This window comes from Vigna unguiculata, chromosome 3 (assembly GCF_037176805.1).
Source record: "Vigna unguiculata cultivar grain cowpea cultivar isolate G323 ecotype 2 chromosome 3, ASM3717680v1, whole genome shotgun sequence".
Lineage (NCBI taxonomy): Eukaryota > Viridiplantae > Streptophyta > Magnoliopsida > Fabales > Fabaceae > Vigna > Vigna unguiculata.
The window spans coordinates 991,117-1,015,838 of record NC_140794.1 but is presented as its reverse complement, the minus strand read 5'-3'; the positions used below and the strand labels follow the sequence as shown (position 1 = coordinate 1,015,838).

At 30.3% G+C, this 24,722-nt stretch overlaps 2 protein-coding genes and 1 long non-coding RNA gene across 3 annotated transcripts; 1 reads left to right on the top strand and 2 right to left on the bottom strand.

Moving 5' to 3' along the window:
- Positions 1–307: 307 nt before the first annotated feature.
- Positions 308–4,290, top strand: LOC114179058 (pectinesterase-like). Its single transcript, XM_028065257.2, has 3 exons — positions 308–1,258; positions 1,951–2,424; positions 3,595–4,290. The coding sequence occupies exons 1-3, from the start codon at positions 379–381 to the stop codon at positions 3,807–3,809; spliced, it is 1,569 nt and encodes a 522-aa protein (XP_027921058.1). The 5' UTR covers positions 308–378; the 3' UTR covers positions 3,810–4,290.
- LOC146887406 (uncharacterized) lies at positions 1,757–3,692 on the bottom strand. Its single transcript, XR_014993292.1, has 2 exons — positions 3,553–3,692; positions 1,757–2,466 (listed from the first exon to the last, which is right to left on the bottom strand). It is a non-coding gene; the product is annotated as an uncharacterized LOC146887406 (long non-coding RNA).
- Positions 4,291–10,844: 6,554 nt separating the features above from the next.
- LOC114179055 (tRNA synthetase class II (D, K and N) family protein) lies at positions 10,845–17,440 on the bottom strand. Its single transcript, XM_028065254.2, has 15 exons — positions 16,693–17,440; positions 16,339–16,482; positions 15,953–16,062; positions 15,437–15,548; positions 15,231–15,302; positions 14,296–14,387; positions 13,959–14,079; positions 12,625–12,747; positions 12,243–12,438; positions 11,964–12,151; positions 11,800–11,871; positions 11,581–11,679; positions 11,423–11,503; positions 11,278–11,335; positions 10,845–11,203 (listed from the first exon to the last, which is right to left on the bottom strand). Exons 1-15 carry the CDS (start codon positions 17,059–17,061, stop codon positions 11,037–11,039), a joined length of 2,004 nt encoding a protein of 667 aa, XP_027921055.1. The 5' UTR covers positions 17,062–17,440; the 3' UTR covers positions 10,845–11,036.
- Between the last annotated feature and the right edge of the window lie 7,282 nt (positions 17,441–24,722).

The following is a 24,722-nucleotide window of genomic DNA, read 5'->3' as shown; positions in this document are numbered from 1 at the left end:
CACAAAAATTGCATCACACGCTAAGTTGAATAAACTTGTGGCTTAGCTTCGCTGCTTCAACTAATGTCATAGACACACCTTTCTTTCCCTTAATTGAATTTGACTAATTTGTAACACAAAACATTATCACGTAAACATCATGCATGCCCCCCCAAATGACATGGCCATGCACTTTTCAATTGGAAAACCCTAATGTGGGTTCCTCATGCGCTTTTATATCCACATATATGTATAACCCCATGGCCTACCAATGCCATGTTCGAGGCTATATATAGCACCTTTCTCTTTGCACTTTTCACTCAAACATTTCTACGAAAATCCTCTGTTTCCTAGAAAGCTCACCAATTCAAAAGCCATTTCGATCATTGCATTTTCCATATGGAAAACCTCTTTTTCAACTGTTTCATTGGATACTGTCTTCTTTATTCTCTCTTGCTTGTGCATGGCAAACCATTGTCATGCAATGAAACACCTTACCCCTCTGTGTGCAAACATTACGTTGAAACCACCAACACACTATCAACCCTAGATGCTAGATCCTCTTCCTTCCACGACCTGGCCCTTAAGGTCACCGTGGATCAAGCCATGCAGGTTTATAAACTTGTCTCAAACATGGACCTCAATAATTTCAAGGACAAGCGATCCAAGTCTGCTTGGGAGGATTGTTTGGAACTCTATGAGGACACACTTTATCAGCTCAAACGCTCAGTGAACTCGAACAATCTAAATGACAGGTTGACTTGGCAGAGTGCATCCATTGCCAATCATCAAACATGCCAAAATGGTTTCACCGAATTTAACCTTCCCACTCACCTCAACTACTTCCCCAACATGTTAAGCAATTTCTCCAAACTGCTAAGCAATTCCCTGTCCCTTAGCAAGGCTATGACTTTGACATCATTGTCATCGACTAAACAAAATGGTGGGCGAAAGTTGCTTTCAGATGGCTTCCCTTCATGGATCTCACATTCAGACAGAAGGCTTCTTCAGGAAACAACATCAAAAGCTGATGTTGTGGTGGCACAGGATGGCACTGGGAACTATAAGACCATCTCAGAGGGTGTTGCTGCAGCTGCTAAGCTCAGTGGGAAAGGGCGTGTTGTGGTGCACGTCAAAGCTGGTGTTTACAAAGAGAGTATTGATATCAAGAGAACTGTGAAAAACCTGATGATCATCGGAGATGGTATGGGTGCTACTATTGTTACTGGTAGTGACAACGCGCAAGATGGTTCCACTACATTCCGTTCTGCTACTTTTGGTAAGTTCATCGTCCACTCTTGTATTCATATAAACCATGCATTCACGTATATATATGTTATGTTTGTATATATATACCAGAAAAACCTCGTCATGCATGTGTCTAGAACTAGATATCAACAAACCTAAATGAAAGCTTTCCATCCTTGTCATCAACCTAGCTAGCTCAAAAATTCAAAGATGGCATTTGAATGACTAAAAAGTATCTACTCAAGATCAATGTTTAGTTTTTCTCTTTTTCGATCAGAACATGTGAAATATAATACTGATAAAAAAATGTAAAAATAATAATTTAAATTTTCACTAATATAAAAATTAAACCCTATATCACCTGGGCCCGTCGGGACAGGGACATGAGTAGTACTCATTTCTGTACAACTCAGTGTTACGGACAATCCTAATCAAAACTTCTTATCATTTTACTATCAAGAAATTTAAAGAAAAAACAATCTGAACTTTTCATTTTCCAAACAGTGAAAGTAACCTTCACGCTGGAATCAACCATAATAAACTCTCATATTATTATTATTTCAAAAGTGACACAAACAAAAATATTTTCACTTTACACTCGGTGAAATATCTCTCCATGATAAAGACAAACAAAAATAAAAAGCTTTTTGTATTTTATTTCGCATCTATAACTTTTATGCGTACTCATTAGTAAAAGGTTAAAACCGTTGATCATTATTGCAGCTGTTTCTGGAGATGGCTTCATTGCTCGGGACATGACCTTCGAGAACACCGCCGGACCGCAAAAGCACCAAGCGGTGGCTCTCCGTTCCGGCGCCGACCACTCGGTGTTTTATCGGTGCAGCTTTAAGGGGTATCAAGACACCTTATACGTCTACGCCAACCGCCAATTCTACCGCGACTGTGACATATACGGAACCGTAGACTTCATTTTCGGGGACGCCGTGTCGGTGCTTCAAAACTGCAACATCTACGTGAGAAAACCGATGGGGAACCAGCAGAACACGGTGACGGCACAAGGAAGAACCGACCCTAACGAGAACACAGGCATCATCATCCATAACTGTCTCATAACTGCAGCTGGGGACCTGAAAGCGGTGCAGGGCTCTTTTAGAACTTATCTTGGTCGCCCATGGCAAAAGTACTCAAGGACTGTCATCATGAAGACTGCCCTTGATGGCCTGATTAACCCCGCAGGTTCACCATTTTTTCTTCATACTCTATAACTGCATCAATTTTCTATAATACAAAAGGGTTTTATCTCAAGTAAAAAATGAAGATTATAATTGGTTGGAACGATTTCCTTATCACTTTAAAGATGGTTACTCCAATTATTTAAGATGGAGTTATTTAGGGTTATTTTTACTTTAAGATAGAAAAATCTAAACCATGGAGAGAGACATGAGATAAGGGCTACTCGTTGTTGGGTAAGACCCACATCCCGTGTGTTTTATTATTTTCTTTAACCCATTAGATAGCGAGCTTATAAACTTTCATATTCTCCGAGGATTACGAAGAGAGAGAAAAACTAGGGTTAAAGTGGGACTCCTCGTTTTTCTTCATTATGCAAGTATAATTGCTAGAAGGAAAAAAACTAGTGGACAATATTAAGTAAAATTATGTTTTGACACCTTGCTATCATTTGATAACTAGTAAGAGAGAATTTTCTAATAGTAAAAGTGTATGACAATAAGTTTTAAGTGAAAAGAAAGTACTATAATTATTTTAATTAAAAAATTGGAGTTGTAAAATGATTTTAGGTGTACACAGCAAAGGAAGAGAAGATATATATAAAAATAATTTAGGTATGCTACAATAGAATAAAAGAGAGAAAAATAACGAGAATTATATAAAATATATAACTACTATCCATTAATACTCTTCTAAGAAAGATGGGGTGTTCAAAAGGATAATAACTGGCTACAGAAGCCTGCTTGCCCTTTGGTGTTGTATGGGGCAGAGAGAAAAAGAAAAAGTGGATATAAATAAGTGATATAATTAAAAAGAAAATAGAAAGAAATAATTAAAAGAAAAGAAAAACTAAACTTACCCTAATTTTTTTATCCTATTTAACTTGTATAATAATATTTTTTTACAACTTACACATGTTGGACCTGTTTAATTTTAAAAATCAATTTTAAAATTTTAAAATATTTTTTAATATTTAAATAAAATTATTTTAAAAAAATTGTATAAATTTTGTAATTAAAATAATTAAAAATAAAGATTTATGAAACCAAAATGCTTCTAATCTTAACAGCTTTCTCCTATATTTTTATCTAAAAAAAAATAACATGAGTTAGAAGTAGTAAGTGGAGTACTTACGTGCCTACGTTTGAAGAAGTGAAAGTGGTGTTGTTTGTACAGGTTGGTCTGAGTGGAGTGGAAACTTTGCACTGGGAACTCTATATTACGGTGAACATGCGAACACAGGAGCAGGTGCTGGCACCGGAGGGAGGGTGAAATGGGGAGGCTTTCGCGTGATCTCCAGCGCCGAGGCTGTAAAGTTCACCGTCGGAGAATTCTTAGCCGGTGGGTCGTGGATTCCTGGGAGTGGCGTGCCCTTTGACGCAGGTTTATGAAAAACAAAAACTATGATGAAACCGATGTGTTTTGTTGTGTTGTCTTGTGTTGTGGTGTGTGGTGTGGTCAGTGTGGTGGGTGAAGTGGGGAGGACTTGGGTGGTGTTGTTTCCAAATTGGGACATAACAACTTCCTCAAACAAAGGACAACTATATTGTGACGTAGCTTCTGTTTTGGGCTCTTCCTTGTACAGAGGGTACACAAAATGCTGTACTTCTATTTGTGGGTTTCGTCTCCCCTTACCTTAAGGACACTCTGTTCCTTTTGTCGATAGAACTTGAAGGAAGCATCGATCCCTCCATCATCATACTTGATAGATAGATAGATACGAAGATTCAATATTCTGTACTTTACTTCTTCTTTTTTTTCTGACGTTATCAAGATAATCCTGTATGTATATAAATATATGTGAATAATTGTAGCCAAATGGCACCCATCTGTGTTCATTGCATAAGTGTATAAAAGTCTCTGATTCAAGTTTTTCTATCTTGTACTATACCTTCATAAATATTCAACATCATTTTTCTTATATGTTTTTATTTCTTTATTTCTCCCGATTATATCATTATTGTTTTTGGTTGTAGAAAAATGTTTTATGTTGGAATCATACAAAAATTATTTTTTTCATCTTAAAATATTTGTTTCTCTTTTCACTAAACACCCTTTTAATCTCGGAGTTGATTAAAGATTAAATGGATTAAGAAGTCATTCTAAATGTATACTTTTCAGAACAAAAGTGATTTGTGCCAATAACACCATTGATAATTAATTATAATTCCTACTATATAGGACCCACAAACCAGTGGCGAGAAATTTGAGGCTTGAAATTGAAAATTAGAAGAAAAAAAATATCTAAACCGACATGGAGAAAAAGATAAAGACCCTGCCGTTAATCTTGCTTATTTCTGCTAATTTTATATCGTATAGACGTTCATTGTTCATTATTATCCTTGTCTGCTCTTATTTTCTGTTAAGCTATTTAATCATCTGAAACTAAAAGAAAGGGTGTGTCATAAAATGCATATTGCATGAAATTAAACAACTGTTTATACTGCTACAAAGCACATCGCAAATAAGATTAATGATACTTAATTATAGTATAAGTTGTCGTTTTCTAGTTAAGATGATAATTTATTAAGGAAACTTGGTCACATGGAAAGTTAAACACAGTTAGGATGTGGTCCTTTGTTGATGTTAACATTCTAAGTATGGATTGTGAAAGCTATCAAATACAATTACAGAAAAACCAAACGGTTTTGCTCTGAAAATACAACTCATGTTATGTCAAGTCTTCTTCTTCTTCTGCATTTTTTCCTGTTTAGCCGCTACCAACAAGTTGTAATTAGCATGCATATTCTTTTGTGAAAAATTAATACGATAATCGTCGAAAAGGAAAAGAAAAAGAAGTTTGATAAGATGTTTAAGACTTAAAAGGGTCCACCCATCTTTTCTAATAGCTGTCTTTTGGTCGCTTTATCTTTAATAAACTACTACGATTAAAAATTTCCAATGATGTTGAACAAAAACCAGGGAAATGATTGGAGGAAAAATAAAAACAGATTAAAAGCTTAACTTGAAAATAAAACTACAAGTAAATGTCGATTTTCTTTTATTAGTTTGTGTACTGTCTTTTTCATATATAATTAGCGTCAATTTTGTAACACTTGTGTGGGACAAAATATATAAAATTCGAAATAATATTAAACAATCACAAATTAAAATATTTGACTCTGATTTTTCAAAACAAAACTGAAGTGTATACAAACTAGTTTGACCTATTGTCTATTTTATTTTCATAAATAGTTATGATAAAAATTACTTACAACTATGTTCAAATAATTAGTTTTGTTTGTGCAACGTGTTAATTATTTACAGATTTTCTGGAGTTCTTATTGAAAAAGGGAAACGCATCTGTGTACGTGGGGCAACATAATAACAACTCCAAACGAGTAAATTTTTCTTACATCGATAAATAATTTTTTAATATAATATCACTTTCTTATATTTTCATTTAACAACCGTAAATAGTATTATTTTATTTATATTTATTTATTTACTTAAATGTAATATAAGCAAGAGAAAAAAAAGTTGGATATCAAATTATAACTTTTGATAGTTGTTAAACGAATCAAATATGTTTTTTATCTTTTAATTTTAAGTGAAAATTGAAATTAGTTATTCATAAACTTTGTTCCAATATAATTCAACTTTAGGAATGATTGTATTTAGTCTTTTTAACCAAATTTTGTTAAGTTTATTTAAATGTATTACATGATAGCATTTGAGTTGTTTACCTCGTTCGACTTATTTCTATTTTAGAGTTAGCTGCAAAACATGTTTGGAACGTCAAATAAATTTAACAAAATTTGATTAAAATGATTAAATCCATCAATCTCTAAAAATAAGAGATTAAATAATTATATAATCAACAGATATCCACAACACCAACATTAATATTTGGGTCGAAATTAAGAGAGAAATTATATATATAAATAATTTTTTATTATCGAGATGACTATTATTAATTATAAAGAAAAACTTATTATTATTATTATTATACTCTCTAAATTTTATAATTTATTTTCATCACTCCAACACTAACACTAAGGACCTAAGTGATTAAGAGATTTCAAGTTCATTAATTGATTTAATATTTATTTATTAAAGAGATTAGTATGATTAAGAAGAGTGTGAGAAGTAGATATAGTATAGAAATGTGTTGCAATAATAGTGTGTGAAGTAGGACCAGAATGTCTCTACCAACCGATCAGAGGTTTGAAAAACAACATAGATATGTCATTGCTCACACTCTCAACTTAACATCAAACATTCACTCGTTGCCCCAACCATACTTCATTATTTTACCAATATTTTATATAACCCACCAACAATCTCAACCTAAATGTAAAAACACATTTTGTTTTTCAAACGTTATTTCCGGCAAAAAAGAAAAAAACAAACTAGGAGAAATTGATGTTTTGTTCTGATATTATTGATAGTAAATACGAGTAAGAGAAAGGTATCAATTTTCGAAACCTGTACCGGGAATAAAGGAATCTTGTCACTATAATTATAAATTTATCTAGGGAATGAAGCTATTGAAAATTCAACTCCTCTTCTAAAGCATAATAAAAGATAGGTATAATTAATTATTTATCTTTTTTATTAAAATAATTTCTTAGTAATGAATTTTATTGACTAAAAATTGTTAGTTCCAATAGTTTAGATTATAAAATAAAAGGTTATTGGTTACTAAAATATTATCAATAAAAAATTATAATTGGTCGCTAAATTTGTCACTAATTAATTAGAGACTAATTTAGAAATAAATATCTTTGGTATCAAAAACAAAGACAACTAATATGTAGTGACTAATTTCCTTTAATAGCTAAATTTTAGAAATCAATTTAGAGATTAATTATAATTTTTCATTCATAACGACGACTATTTTACTATTTTAGTAACTACAATTTTTTTATTTTGTAAATTAATAACTAAATTGGTTATTATAGTACTATAACTTGTGGTTACTAAAATTGGTTACTAATGAGACATTTTAGTGTTTAACTAGTTGGCTTTGTTCATTTTTGTCCTCTTATTATTTCTTTGTTCAATTTAATCCCCTACTTTAAAAAAAAATTGATCTTTTCCGTTAAGCTAAGTTGAGGTTAAAATTGTGTCCATACATACTATGTGTCAATTCATGAAATTTTTATTTTTTTTTTCTTTTAAATTTAAACTGTCACATTCAAATTATGGTTGTGCCACATGGTAGTAATTGTTTTCAATTTAGTCATCCCATTTAAATTTTTGATTTAATTTAGTCATTTTATTTTTTAAAATAGTTCAATTTGGTCATCTCCAATTTGTAGTAATTAATCTTAATTATAACTTATATATACATGTTAAAATAAATTTTTTAGAATTTATATATCAAATTACTCCACCTAAATACTCAAATTATTTTATTTTTTAGACTTGTAATTTTTTACACTTAAAATTTGTTACACTTGTAACAAATAAAATAAATTGTCTTTAGTTGAACTAATTTGATGATTAAAATCTAAAAAATTATTTTAACATGTATATATAAGTTGTAATTAAACTTAATTACTAATTTGGTCTCAAATTGAAGAGGATCAAAGTGGATTATTTTAAAAAATAGAGGGACTAAATTGGATAAAAAAATTTAAATACAGAAATTAAACTGAAAACAACTACTATTGTCGTGTGGCACAACCATAATCTGACATGTGACAGTTCAAATTAAAAAAAAAAACAGTAAAAAAAACTTAAATTAAAAAAAGTCTATGAATTGACATGTGGCATGTACACAAACATAGTGTTAACATCAACTTAATGAAAATAATAAATTTAAACTTTTTAAAAAATTAGAGAACTAAATTGAATCAAAAAGTTATAAGAGGATCGAAATAAACTAAACCAACAAATTATAGGATTAAATCAATAATTATACCTAAAAGATAATAGTGTTGCTCCTTTTCAAATACTTTTACATGTTTGTAAAATCTTCTAACAACAAATAATACATCTTTATTTGCATTATATCACTATGGATTTTTCATAAAGTGATACACATTCAACGTTCAACGAGCTGTGAACAAAAGCTTATATCAAATAGTAGAATATTATTTTCGATGAATATTATTTTCGATTTAAAACTTTAATACAATAAATTTAAAAGTTTTTTTACTTATTTATTAATATTTTTTAATTCTTATCCCACGTGAGTCTTCTAATTCACCTTGCCTTCCACAGAGGAATTGGATAAATGGATAATTTTTTCTTTCACAATCCTAACGACTACTTCATTTTCAAACTTTTCATATTACAATTATTTTTGTCCATTTACTTAAAAACGTTATACTCATATATTTACAGTTTCTCTTCTTGCCAAATTTTTATATTTATCTTCAGTAGTCGGCAGGAGTTAAATTAAGCGTTATTTTAAAAATTATTAAGAAAACACTGACAAAAATTGTGTGGTCATATCACTATTATTGGATTGTGCCTGCCTACATCTTATCTTAGAACTCAAATAATTTTAGAGAAGATAGAATATGTTTACTTGATTACACTATTATTTGAAATTCATGTAAAAGAAAAACAAACCAATATAAGTTAAAAAAGAAAAAAAATCAAATAACGTAGATGCATGCATTATATATTAATATATACTAATTACAGTTTCAAACGGTAGTCGCAAAAATATTTGTTATTAATTAGAAATACATGAAATGTAAAACATTTAATTTTCTCATTGTAGTTTACTTGGTAGCTATATATGTATCATTCTTACCTTTACTTTTTGGTGAAATCGATGACATGCATTGTTGATTCATGTTTTTCATCATATATATGATCATAATATGATATTGTAATGGGTGAAAAGATATGCGTGCATAAATGTTTAAGGTTATTTAATGTAAGAAAACCATGCTGGGAAGCGTAGAAACATGACCAATGAATGTTGTTTGTCCTACATCATCAACTCATAAATTAGTCTTTGTAGAATACAAGGACTTGTGTTAAGAGACTCTATTCTGAATTTTCCATCAAATAATTGTTGTAATACTGTATGATTGGAAACCAATGTAGTTATTAATCATTTCTTCTCACACCATTTTCACCGACAAAATTGAAATCTTAGTATACTTACATGACAACGATTCACCAGAACCATTATTTAAAATAGAAATATAAGTCACATTTTTTTATTATTAATTTATATACTGAATTTTATTTGCTTTTAACTCAGAGTTTATAAAAAAAAAAAATTTGAGAAACACGTTCAAAAATTAGATAGTTATAAGCTATAACTAAGTTCTTAATTATTAAAATTTTAAATTTTAAATAGTTTAGGTAACTTATTTAAAAGTATAGGATAATTTAGGCCACATATTTAAAAGCATTGGAAATTCCACGTCGATTAAAGATAAGATGAGTTTATAGTATGAGTGTAAATCTCATCTTATAAGTCGGTTTTGTGAAGTTGAGTTAGACTTAAAGTCTTCTTAACATGGTACCAAAGTCAAAATATAGGAATATCCAATATATGATAATATTTCATTTATAGATAATTTTTTTTAATTACGGTTATACTAAATTATATATTAATTTTTATTATATTAATAATCATAATTAAATATAAATGTCGAATGTATTATTTAAACTTCTCTAAAATTATTAACGAAGATTCGCCGATGATCATCAACTTTTGATCCACATATTAGTATTAAAATTAATGTCACGAATTTAATTGCCTTAATGATCACTTAAAAAGCATTTTGTCAACCAATAAACTAAAGAGCTATTTAAATAGATAAGATTGTATGTTTACTTGATGCTAATTAAATATCCCGATATAATCAATCACCTTCACTGTCTAAAAAAAGGTCATTTCCATATCAATAATGCATACCATACTTTGAAACTTTAAGCTAACATTTTTTACTTTTATTCTTAAAAGAGAAATCGAAAGAGGAATACAATAAGATAAGACACTGAGTTGCAAAATTTATTCATCTAAGAATTCAAAAGTAAACCACTACAGGATTTGTCCCTTAGCTGACGAGAGGAAATAATATATATATATATATATATATATATATATATATAATAGATTTTTTTATTAATAATATCGAAGAACATCTATGTAGTACATTTTATATTAGATTCAGTGTTGTACTTCTTGCATTTTTGGTGACATATGTAGTTCTTGTTTTATTTTTGGTGGCATATGTACTTGACCCAAAAATTCAACCTAATTTTTTCTTATCAAAATTTTTAACCTTCTATATGTATCCGGATAAACATTGGAACAATACTTGAATTGAGAGAATATTTTCAAACACACACAAGTGTAAATTGACGAATACTGAACAATTTTTTTTTCGGTGCATTATTATCAACCTGGAAAATACTAAACATGAAGAAAAATCAACTAAAGAAACTAGTGCATCACATGGAAAATTCAATAAAAAGCTAGCCAATAAATAAATTGAATACTCAAATATCAAATCAAATTATTTATTATACCTAATACTTTTAGCAAATATCATACAGTGACATAATTCTGACAGTAACATTAGTCATTAGATTAATCATTGAGTATTTGTTAAAAACTTATTCCTTACACCAGTACAAAAATGGATGTGCAGTGAAATAACAAAAAAAAAAAAAGTTGAATGTATATATATACTATACTATGTTTTAATTGAGAGATCTTTGAGCTGCTGAGGATCCACCTCAGAAGGTGATCTGGTTAGGGCACACTGTGCAGTGGTTGTTTTTGGAAAAGCAATGACATCTCTAATGGAATTAGCACCCGCCAACAGCATAACCAATCTGTCCAACCCATAAGCTATGCCACCTACACAACAATTATTAATCAACTAACTAACTAACTAACTAACTAACTATAAACTGTTTTCAGAATCACCATACCATGTGGTGGAGCTCCCATGTCAAGTGCTTCCAGAAGATAACCAAACTTTGCTTCAGCCTGAAACAAATTACAGTGCATTCAAACATTATATAATGAACATAACAAAGCACAGCAATGGAGTCATATAGTTTTTATTTCAGTAACCTGCTCCATTGAGATGCCAACAATTTCCAAAACCTTTTCTTGTATGTCACGTTTATAAATTCTCAGACTTCCACCACCAATCTAACAAAAAAATAGCCACAAACTGTTACTAATACAGATTTCAGTGGTCAAATCATCACTAAATGAATCTCAAATACCTCCACCCCATTGTAAACCATGTCATAAGCCAAAGCACGAGCAGATGCAAGGTCATTCATGTCTTCAGGATTTGGTGCGGTAAAAGGATGGTGAAGAGCCTGCATTAAACCATAATTAAGAATAATAACAAAAAACACTTTACTAGAACATACCATATTTCACCAATGTAGAGAAAGATCGAACAGAATACACTATCAGTTGCTATTAGAAGAACAAACCTCGAGCCTCTGCTCTGGATCATTCCACTCAAACATTGGAAAATCAGTTATCCACAAAATTGAATGCCTGTCCTAGAAACTCAAACAAAATAACAAAATAATATTAGAGAAAGAAATAGCTGAGAAAGAGCACTTTTTTTCTCTAAAAGAAACCACTAACTTACATGGTCGATCAAACCTAGGTCATGGGCCACATAAACTCTCAGACGGTCTAAAGTTTTATTTACAGAGGCATGATGACCCACTGCAAATAGAATGAGGTCACTTGGTCTTGCAGAGCATCGCCTTAATAAATTCTCTCTAGTTGTAGGATCCATACTTGATACTAATGCAGAAATTCCCTCCATGTTCCCTAAAGTCAAAGGTTAACACCACAGAAAATGAAATATAATATATGTCTCCCAAAAACATAAAAAATTATTGATAGCAAAATTATTTTTTACCATCATCCAAGACCTTAAGAAAGGGTAAACCCTTTGCACCAGATTTGAGTACTTCACTGTAAATGTCACCTTTCTTAAGAGCTGAATTTGAGTACTTTTTTGTACCAGAAGGTACACATAACACTTTGATAACTCCCCCACTTTCTAAGGAATCAGAGAAAACCTTGAATGAAGAACCTGAGAAAATGTCAGATACCTGCAGGTCCGGAAAAATTATATTACACCAAGATTCCTTAAGAAGCAAATATAGGTATCTAGTGCAATACAAGACAACAGAAAGATATAACAATTACCAAATCAGAGAGAATACAGAAACAAAATAGAGGATTGTCAACAAACAACTACAGAAGTGCTATGGAGGAGGTGAAAGATAGATCATTACATCTTTTAACTCAAGATCAAATCTGGTATCTGGCCGGTCTGAACCATATCTACTCATTGCTTCAGCATATGTAAGCCTAGGAAAAGGATTTGGTAACTCAACCCCCTTAATTTCAAAGAAAACCTGCAACAAATGTGCCCTATTTACACTTAGCACATTGATTGGCAAATGAGAGAAAATGGAAAGAGAGAAAATGAAGAAAAGAGAAAATAGTGAAATTCATGAGGTTGTTTGGCTTGCAAGAAAAAGTGGACAAAGAAAATGGGAATTGTCGTTTTTATTGTTTGTTCTACGAGAAATAAGAGAATGATGAAAACTGTAATCTGACAAATGACATCAGCGCTACTTTTCCAGCAACTTTACTACTGCTGGTCAAAAAAATTCAGAAAATCAATTGTTAAATTTAAAAGTCCATCATCATACCATCTATATCAAACTAACAAAAAATAAATATATCAACTGATATAACCAACTTTTGAATGTAAAGGACTTCTGATAGCATCGGGTACACCAACAAAAAGGGTTACTATGAAGTTAAATAATAAGGTATGAATGTCAATCAAAGACTTGAGCTTATGTGACTCACTCTCCACCACTTAAAGTTCATTTGGGTCATCCAGCACCTCACTGTGAACTAGAAGATGCTAGTTTAATTAGAAAAAATCCTACATTCACAGCTTCCAGAGTTTTCTTTGGTATAGAGTTTTCTATGATAAACCAAATAAGCTAGAATAAGCTTTTCGTTTTCTCATCTTTTTCTTTCTTGTTTTCTTCTAAATCAAATAGTACATAAGTACTAAGTATATATATTCTAATATTGAAGATGAATAACTTTAAAACAGACATAACACATTTTCTCCCCAAACAATCTGCCAATTGGCACACTCTTCCACGAAATCATCCTCAATTACTCACCAATTAGTAATATGGTCCAAAATTTAGCCATCTTTATGTAAAACCACATACATAAAATATCAGTATCCAAAAGGTTTAGCTTAAAAAACTAATGTACCTCACGACAAGAAGGTTCCTTGCCATACAAATGTATAAGAAAGGGTCATTCAACACAGCCTTACCCTTACATAATCAAAGAGGTTGTTCTTGGATTCAAACCCATGACCAACTGATAATATTCCTGTTGAAGTTTAGAAATATATTGAAGAACAAGGTGGTGTTTTTCCCCTAAAATTTGTCTTTAGAAACGGAATCCCTTCTATTTATATACTTTATTGCTCTGCTCGAAATTTCAACCTCAAATCACGATAACTCCCAAGTTTCAAAATGTTTTATAAGCCGTTGTTACAGAGGTCCCATTACAAATAGTATAACCTAACCTTTCTAATCAATTCTTCATTAAGCTTCAACATATCCTCGTAAGGAGTAAAGGCCATTTCCATATCTAGCTGCGTGAACTCAGGTTGTCTGTCTGCTCTCAAGTCTTCATCACGAAAACATCTGCAAAACATAAATTGCATTTTATCCAAACAGAAAAGTCACTTGCATGATAGTTTCTTCAATTTTATATCTGGTATGGCTTACAGAAATTAACATTGTATATTCTTAGTTTATATAGTCACTTAAACAAATGCTTATTTTTATAGTGAAAAAGCACTACATGTGGGAGAATAACATATTCTCTAAAGGAAGCCAAACATAAGAAAAATATATTACCTTGCAACCTGATAATATTTATCAAAACCAGCTACCATTAGCATTTGCTTAAATAGCTGAGGACTTTGTGGCAAGGCGTAGAATGTTCCTGGCTTCATAATTCATGTGACAGTGAATCAACAAAACTATATGAAGTGTGGCTCACAAAAGATAGATAAAAAGGCTTGTATTGATTTTCCAATTACTCTTAGCAATGTTTTACTCAAAGATGTTACTCCAGTAAAATAACATCATTCAGTAGCACAATGCAGACAAATAGCCAATACAGCTATCGTTTGAGAACTTTCAATCATGTTTTTCACTACTATAACATAAAAACTTAATTGCAAGGGCATGAGTATAATATATGACATTGCTTCATGAGGATGTGAGGAGAGGTGAACTGGCTCTGTCTTCATGACTAGGATAAAAGTTGCAGGGGGTGGATTAGGTCTGACAGAAGCTAAATTGAAACTGCCTCACAGTATTGACAGGACAGGACCAATACTTTTAAGTTCCAAACTGGTGTTACATTTCAGCTTTAAACCAATTGGCATTAAGTGAAGTTGCCCAATACTCCAGCTCCACATATGCCGAATCAGGCGAGCCTGCCAAACCAGGCACTTACTGTGAGCTATAGGCTCTAATACCATGTTAAACTTAAAACCAATTGGCATTGAGTGAAGTTGTCCAATATGTATATATACTGCACTCCAAAACTTGAGCCAGACGATCTGGGACTTCACAACACTGGACTGCCAATTTTTTTAGAGAAATCTAATGCTAGATTGTCCAAACTGGACACCCTTATTGCTGACCAAGAGAAACGCAACCAATTTAAAATATTACACATAAATCAATGGTTTGAATATATTGGACAAATTTTATGGTCATAATCTCGAGCAACAAAAACAAAAACTATTAGTATCATGCATGAATTGAAAAGATATAAGTACCTGGATTCTTGATGGAACTAAATAATCCCGGGCACCTTCTGGAGTGGATCTTGACAGTATTGGAGTTTCAATCTATCTTATGACCAAAAAAGGCAAGATCAACACAGGATATCAAACACCAAACCACAAAGAATAGCAAGGGCGAGAAGTACAATTACACAATGAAGAGAGAAAATAACATAAGTGATTAACTCATAGGATAGTACCTCCACGAAACCATGAACATCTTCTAAATATCTTCGAAAGAGTTTAACCACTTTATGTCGCAGCAATATGTTGGAATTCATTTGTTGCCGCCGCAGGTCAAGACATCGGTATCTGCAAAAAGATTTGTAAGCAATAGCTATCCCATATAGACATATATGAAACAATGATGAATGCGTATAATGAAGGAAACTTGGATGGTTCAACAAGAAAATTCTTTCATTTCTATCTACAAAACCTAAAGATAAACCAAATATTTGATAACTAAATAAGTGACTTTCTAATGTGCAAATTTAGAGCATAAAACTAACAGGAGAATTCCTTGAATACCTCAAATCCATAAAAGTAAATGCACTAACCATGTGACTCCAGAAAATTAAAGAATAAAAGTTATTTTCCACAGATTAACGAGCAAAAATAATAAGATTCTAATCATTACCAAACTCTACAAGAAACCAACCAACATAAATAAATACAAATAAGCAATTGTGAGTGTCATGTAACTTGACAGCTAGTACCTCAAACGGATTTCTTCTTTAAGAGAGTCTTTTGCATCATCTGCCGTAGTAACCAAGAATGGTAACTTTGAATTTACAGAGTTTAGCACTTGAACTCTACTAGCAGCAACCTGATACACGATATATATAAATCAAAAAGTGGTTGATACAAATAAATAGAATATTCCAAACAAAAAAGAAAAAACAGACCTTCAGAGTCCAGAAACCAATCACTTCAGTATAAAGCATTTATTCAAAGAATAACAAGCAAGGAACATGGAGAAGTGTTGGAGAAAATAAATAAGTTAATAAATAAAGAGCTTTCATATATAAAATAAAATCTTCAGGAAACAAATTGTTGTCAATTTAATACCAAAATGAAATTTACCCTTACTAATAATATGTACCTCGATGGAACCTGTTTTCATCTTCTTGTTGATTGACTCGCTTGGCCTAGACCTGACTACACCCTCAATGGCAACCACGTACTCAAGCCTCAGGTCATTGATAGCAGAATGGGCATCTGGAAATTCATCTGGAAGGGTAGTTACCTGAAATTCAAGCTTATTTAGAATAAACACCCAGTACAATTACAAACAACAGTAAAGTAGTAAATGCATAACAGAAAAGTACAAAAGAAGCATATTAAATACAAAAACTGTTTTGAAATGAATGAAGCTAAATAAACATTCAGGTGCCAATAAAAAAACTCCAAGGAAAACTTGATGAACAAAACCAACTATTCGAAAACAGGCAAGTACCTGAACAATTCCACTGTGGTCTCTGAGATTAAGAAATGTGAGGCCACCATGGACCCTGTGAAGGGCAACCCACCCACAAAGCTGGACCCTTTTTCCCACATCATTTGAAGACAATTCACCACATAATGCAGTCCTGTTGATCCACTCAAGGGATTCAGTGAGGGCCAAAGGTGGTTTAGCATTGGAAGTGAGTGTTTCAGAAGCAGAAGGAAGTGGTTGTGTTGAAGGGGTTGCGGAGGCAGAAACGGAAAACACTGTTCTGGTTCTGGAAAGTGGCAATAGAACTGTGTTGGAAACTCTGCATAGAAACACTAAAGATGGTCTGGTTCGGGAGGTCATCAAAGGCAGAGCTTTAAGGAACAGGGACATGGTTGTTGATTTTGTGTTTATAAAAATAAAAATTAGATAATGGATACCCAGTAGCGAATTTTCCTTGAGAACCCGTTGAAAGTTCAGAATTAAAACAAAAGATTCAGACTTTGTAGAGGAAACAGATTGGAAAATCAAAATTGAAAAAATTGAGAATTCGTAAAAAAAAAAAAAAAAAAAAAAAAAAAAAAAAAAAAAAAAAACTCAAATTTGAGCTAAGAGGAATAGCTACTCCCACATAACATAGTGGGTGGAGACTGTGAATGGAGGAAAAAGAATAACTGTGGTGTGTCCATTACCAGAAGATGAGGAAAAAGAAAGATTAAGTATGGTAGAACACAATAGAGAAAAGCAAACTGCCAGGAGAGGGAGATAACAGATGAGAGATTCTTTCACCTAAACGACCCAGTTTCAATATAAAGATTGGGCTAGCATGTGAAAAAAGGGCCCGTGTCGTGATGGTTTAAAATTTTTATTTCTTTCTGCACTCCATAGTTTCTATCTATACTCCATAGTTTCAATGTATACCCTGTGAGAGTGGTTAAAAGACTGAACTGTCTTTCTTGCAGCTGTCACTCTCTTGTGTTGCTTGGTCGTGTTCATAAAATCGGGAATCATTTTTTAGATTAAAAGAAATTAGAATCATACAAACTAAACGTCTTTTTATTTTTCAAAAATTTCTTTCAAACTGAGTAATTTGAAGTTTTTTATATATATAAAAGATTATTTGTTGGATTGTAAAATCTAAAAGTTTAAGAAAAGTAAATTGTATAATCTAGAAAAAAAAACTTTAAATTATTTACTTAAAAAAAGGTTAAAAAAGAGTTCTAAATGTCACAACTCTGAAATCATCTTTTTCATAAACCACAAAGAACAAATGGAGATTTTCTATATTTATTTGGTGAAAACAAAATTATGGGGGTGAAAAAAGAAATCTTCCTTGTAAACAGGCTACTAAACCGGATCGAGCCGTGAATTGGATTTGTCTTACTTTCATCCTCTTTATATATGTTGAGGTGGTAAGTGGAAAATGAACTCAGCAAGCCACGTGTGATAGTCCAAATGATGCATAGTGATCTAATTTAATTTAATTATATTATATTAAAATAACTACTAACTAATTACTAAAACGGAAAAAAAATTGAGATATTGTGAACCCTAAAATAAAATATTGCGGACATCTTCCATCATTTGTTGCTTGAAACTATATCGTGTTTGGATTAGGGATGCAAATCTTGTATAGATGAGAAACGTGCGCCGCAAATAATACAAACATTAAAATTAGACAACAATGCTGCATTGCCAATAATTTTATTTTATTTTCAGAAAAAAAAACGTAAAATCGTTTGAACTTATATTATGTTATATTTTTACTCTATTTATATACTGTAAAATTGACATATTTTTAATTAATATAAGACTTTTAACAGATACTATAAAATTTATTTATAATATGGATGTATATAGATTCTGTTAAATATTTACTCATATTAAAAAAAGCTTATGCAATAAATAGTGAAGTGAATGATGAAACCAAAGTGTAATGATTAAAATAAGAAACATAATAGATGATTGGGGGAGTGAATAAGACTGTTGTGAACATCCGTGAAACTAACAGAATCTAGTTACTTTCTTTGCGCATGGAGACATATAAAAGAAATATTATTGAATAAATTATAGTAACAGTGAGTTGGTCTCGTGAAGGGCAGAGGAAAGAAGGGAAAGTGTTGTTTTTATGTATGGTTTTTGTGGTTAAATAGGTACGTGGGATGTTGGTGATTTTTTTGTCTCATTCCCATTTTGGCACCACATTTGCTTCTAGTCTTTTCATCTCACGTTAACTCCAAAACCCACACATGAGATATGCCAAACAATTTTCTTAACCCTCTCTGCACCTGTCACTCTCATTTCTGCTTCAATTTACGTGCTCATCAACCTTTCAATCATCGCATGAACAACACACATGTTCTTCAAACTTTTACACTCATTACCAATTTTTTTTTTCTGAATTTTGATTCGAATTTAAAATTTGTTTTTATCTTAAATTTTGATATATTTTAGTCGCTAAATTTTAAAAGTATTATATATATAAATAGTCATTTTAATTTAATTATGTTATTTTTTTAAACGTCGAGCGTATTTTTCAACAGATATTAAATTGAGAATGTGTCAAACTATGTAAATAACTCCAACATTATTAATATGAAATGTGTTTTACATGTCAAAAGAAATTAACATTATTGAATTAAAATAATTATATTTATTCATTTTTTTAAATTCAAAAAATTAAAATATATCGAAGTTTCAAAGGATAACAAATCTCAATCCTTTTGCATTTATCTCTTTCAAATTGTAATTTTTACTTTGCCAAAACAAACACTGTCACTTAGGCACAGGAGTGAATCCATTTAAAGAAAACTAATCATCAACTCACTTAAGGTTTTGATTGAGTAGTTTACGCAAACACAATGCCTTAAAATCATAAAGTATTTGCACAATTCTATATAAATAGTTAAATAAAGCTTGTTCACGTGACTGGATTTGTGTTTAAGTGGTTCTTTTTCATCCACCAAAAGTCTCAAACTTATCTTTTATTCTACGGCGAAAGAGCCTCTTAATGATACATAAGATAAGATCCTTTTGATACGTAAATTTAAGAATTTTGGATCAAATTTCGCCTTCGCTCTATCTTTCGACCCCAAAACTCATGCAATAATATAAAATTTGAACACAAAAATAATATTTGTTATCAACTTCTTTGGTGGATAGAACAAATGTAAAGATTGCTTATTAAAATATTTTGATACCAGCACGGTATGAAAGAAGAAAGGAGTGATTACGTATATTCATTCAAAATGCACTTGAGTTATTTTTTTAATGTTTTAAAGAAAACTATATTTTATTAAAAATTAAAAAAGCACAATAAAATTTATTTCCTAAACATATAATAACATTTCTTACTTGGCTAACAATAAGAATATTTATTATTGTTATATTATGGTTATGAAATGAAATCAAAATTTTGTCGAAAATATTGGTGCTGAAACCTACTTGGTCTAGGTGTACCGTAATGTAATTCATGCAATCATGACAATCTTAAGATGGCCAATGCCTCCCTTCGAAGTAAGACATCATTATTATTGTCCTTGCTTTAAGTGTCGTTTGTTTGTTTTGTTTTCGGAAAATTTTTAAATTTCATGTTGTGATTTCTCTATTTTGTTTAAATGAGATTTTCATGTGAATTTGGTTCATGTTACTGCAACTCTGAATTTGATGTTGATTGCTTCGATTGGGTTCAATATAGAATAATCATGAAAAGTTTAAATTAATGTGTAATAACCATCGGTGACTTAACATGTTAAAGTATCAATCAATATTTATCTGATATATATTTGATATATCTTTTGATACTTTCGATATGTCATAAAATTTGATATATTTTTGTTTTTAAATTTAAGTAAATAAATATTATTCATTTAATTTGATGATGTCAAAAATTTTACATATATTTTAAATTGACATTTAAGTTAGAACGTATAAAATTATTATTGATTAATTTAAAAATCATACCGTATACAAAATTTGAAATAATGAAAATTTTTAATTTCCTATCTAGTTTAAAAGAATAAAAACATATTTCACACTCAAATTTAAATTTACAAAACTCCCACACTTTTTTTTTTAAAATTCTCGAGTTTCACTAACTTTTCTCTTTTCTCATATGAAATTTATTAAACCTAAACTCAAGGTGCCATAAATGAAGGTTTATCATCAATGTGCGATTATTATATGAAGCCAATTCTTGAAAAAGGACATGGTATAGCATAGTCTAAAGCTAGTTACATTGCGATGATTGGTCAATTTCACTCATCACTTATTATTGGAGCTATCGAGTGTTAGTTAGTTTTAGACGACAAAGTTAACAGATACCCCGAATCAATAATACAATTTTCTGAAATAATGTTTACTGAAAACATAATTATCCAACTAAAACTTTGAAATATACATTATTTATCGCAAAGTATTGTAGCACCCTAGCCGAGATTAAGAGGAAACTAAAGTTGTTAGCAAAAATAGTTAGTTCTAAAGCTGGTCACACGTTTATTCAACTGCACCTACCAAAAGACAAAACCTTGATTAAACCTTTGCAGCTAACACAATTATTTGGCTCGCTCGAAATCAATTTTGTGTCCTTCTTATTCGGAAAATAATAATTGAGAAAAATATACTATGACTCTTATTTTTTTATTCTCATTTTTTATTTTCTGACGTGATTTAGTGTAAATTATTGATTAATGTATCAATATTTTTTCTTTTAAAATAATTAATAGTTTATATTAAATCACATAAAAAATGTAGAATATGAGAAAAAAAATAGACATTATAACATTATTTTCCTAATAATCTATAACAATATATAAAGGGGATTCTCCTTTTTGTGTCCACTTTTCAAAATATTGATTTTACCCTTTAAATATAATAATTTATTAAATTTTTTAAAATTGACCGTTATTTTTATAAACTTTTTATAAAATCATATGTCTCTACTTCTTCTCTTATTCTTTATTTATCAATGGTTATTCTTTTATTTGTTCTGATATATTTCACTTTATTTTTAATAAATATAATTTTAATATATATATTAACTTAATAACATTATAATATTATCATCTACTAATATAATATCATGTATATTTAAAAAATACATACACACATACGCAATCTGTTACGCTAGTCATAATAAACACTGTACACGCATACATATGTATTTGTTTGGGACGAGATAGGTGTTTCCTAGGAGTTGCGATAATAATAATAACAAATACAAAAGAGCCAAAAATCCATGTTGGTGTACCTTTTCCACATACGCATGCATATAATTCTGGATCCAAACCTAACACAATAATCAGTGTCCATTAATACATATAAAAATGCATCCCCAGAATCAGCCTCCCCCAAACTAAAGCTCAACTATAAAAAACTATGTATGAAAGAGAAAGGACCAGACAGCATCTCTATCTTTATCTTTATTGTATTATGTAACTAAAGCTAATTAAATTAACCAATTTATACAAAAAGAAAAAGGACAATTGCTTTTCCATAATTGTTTTTCCCAGTCAATGCACTTCTTAGTATAATATTGTATCAGAAAACTACTTTGTGGTGTACAATAATAATATCTATCATTAATGGCAGTAATTTTTAATAATTGTTGTCTAAATTCAATTTCATGTCATTATATTATTGCGAGGAGAACAAAATATCGTCCTCAATAATTCTATTTGATTTTGTTAAAAGTGTTACATCAAGTATAAATAAGGTTAATTCATAATATATAAGTGAGTGCAATCCTTATTTTATAAGTTTGTTTTGTGGGATTAAGTTAGGCTTAAATTCCACTCTAATATGGTATAAGAGCTAAATTAGAACATATCCTAGTAAACTTTCTTAGACATTGTATTTCATCCGATATCGGATCATTAACAGACTACAATCCTTATTTTACAAGTCAATTTTGTGAGATTAAGTTAGACTTAACGTTCACTTTAACATACGAGAAAACTTGTATTAATTTTAAAAAATCGTATAAGAGAAATTGATCAGTGATGACGTAAAATTGAGTAACCAGAAATTGTTTGGATATAAAACAAAAGTGTAAAACAGGGGTAAAAGACAAATTGAACAGTAAAAGAAAATTTTAAGGATATGTCACGACATTTCTTGTGGTCTGAAACTGACCACAAAGCATAGATGAACAGTTACTTATTTGGTATTGGTATCTTTCTAGAATAATATTTTATAGAAGAAAGCAATTACGTAGGTTACACGAGTGATTCATATTACTGCATTTCTTTTGTGGTAGACGATGAATCAGAAATGAAGAGTAAGAATCTAAATGACTTTAGTGTCCGGTTTTAGTTTACAAATCTTTGTCGATGAAATATTATAGTTATAATTATTATCTTTCTCCAAAATAACTTCTTGTTTGCACGTATCTTGTTACGTGCCATGATAAGGTATAGTGAGATTCAATTGGATTATCTATTTATATGGGTTGATAAGACTTTTTCATCAAACAAAAAGTTCGAACTTACAACTAATGGCGGCTAGTCTCATTCATAATTAGTGCTGTCAGGTTGAAGCATGCAAGTCGACTCACCATAAGTTCGGATTAAATGGAAAATTTTTACAAATTTTAATACGAATTGATTTTTAACTCGACTCATCTAGAATCTGACTCACCCTGGTTAAATCCGTGATGAGCCGAATTGAACTTTATATTTAGCCCATAATAGGTTGTTGTTTTTAGTCAACATATAAATAATTTATATTTTTTATATTTTGGTTTGTATTTGAATTGTATTAAAGTTTATTTAAATTTTAATTAGAATTGCAATTTAGTTTTGACTGAAAAAATAATAAAAAATTATATATATATTTTTTTAATTAAGTGAACTTGTGAGTCAACCTGTTTAACTCGCTAACCCGTGATGAGCTGAGTTGGGTTCGAATTCTTTTGGCTCGATAAAAAGTGAACCGAATTAGGTTGGCTCACTAAATCATCAACTCATAATAAGTCGAGGTGGATCAAGTCGGATTACCGATTTTGACAACTCTATTCATAATCATGCATCTTCATGCCGTGTGTTTTTATCTTGGAAAATATTAATCTCATAATGACACACTCTTGTTTAACTTAAAAGTATATATTTTTTTTATATTATAAGAATATATGTACGATTATATTGTGAAGGATTTTTTTTTTCTTCTTTGATATAAAATGGTTCCAGTGCAAGTAAGGTGATAAAAAGTTGTAAGTTGTGTGAGATTAAAAATTATGAGGGAAAGGAAAAGAGAAATATTGGTGCATGGGAACATAATGAAGAACATCAATGGTGTGGTGTATGAAAAAACAATGGAAACAGATTGATAAAGATTGGTGTGGACCCTGAGGATCAGGGGTTATTTAATTTTGCGTACTGAAACATGTTATTCCATAATATGATTGAAGAAAAATACATATGGCCATATTCCACGATGATGACGAAGATGAACATTTGTGTGGTTGCCAACAGTCAACTTTGGGCAAACCTCATCCAAAGTTGATAAATATATTAAGATGGTTTTTGTTTTGGAAAAGAAAGTGGAAGAAAAACAAATAAGTACTGTTTGTTTATATATATTATTTTAAAAGTTACATACTAAACCATTAATTAAAAAAACAGATTAAAAAATGATATTATTAAAATGTAATGAAATAAATTTTACTGTAATAATTAAATACTCGGATCTATCATCAATAAAATAATTAAATACTCGTATCAATTTCACTAATAATTAATTATTTTAAAGTAAAATCTATTTTATTATTTTTTTAAATTCAAATTAGCAAAATAAAACTATTAATGAAAATATTATTAATAATGTAATAATAATTTAAAATTTGGTTTCATTATATTTTGACACAACTCATTATAAATTTATATTTTGACGCAGCTTATTATAAATTTAATTTTTTAAAACTATCAAAATTATCTTCATTATAATAGTTTAGTAAGCAATTTAATTTGTCCCATCCCCAATTATATTATAATAAATACTTATATTTGGTAAATATTTTGTGAGTGAATTGAATAAGAGAATTGAGAAAAAGAGAATTT

Coding starts and splice junctions, on each gene's coding strand:
- LOC114179055 (XM_028065254.2), bottom strand. CDS start 17,061: ATGTCCCTGTTCCTTAAAGCTCTGCCTTTGATGACCTCCCGAACCAGA. Junction 16,063..16,338: donor TGAAAACAGGTTCCATCGAG/GTACATATTATT, acceptor ATCGTGTATCAG/GTTGCTGCTAGTAGAGTTCA. Junction 14,080..14,295: donor AAATATTATCAGGTTGCAAG/GTAATATATTTT, acceptor TATGTTTTGCAG/ATGTTTTCGTGATGAAGACT.
- LOC114179058 (XM_028065257.2), top strand. CDS start 379: ATGGAAAACCTCTTTTTCAACTGTTTCATTGGATACTGTCTTCTTTAT. Junction 1,259..1,950: donor ATTCCGTTCTGCTACTTTTG/GTAAGTTCATCG, acceptor TCATTATTGCAG/CTGTTTCTGGAGATGGCTTC. Junction 2,425..3,594: donor TGGCCTGATTAACCCCGCAG/GTTCACCATTTT, acceptor TTGTTTGTACAG/GTTGGTCTGAGTGGAGTGGA.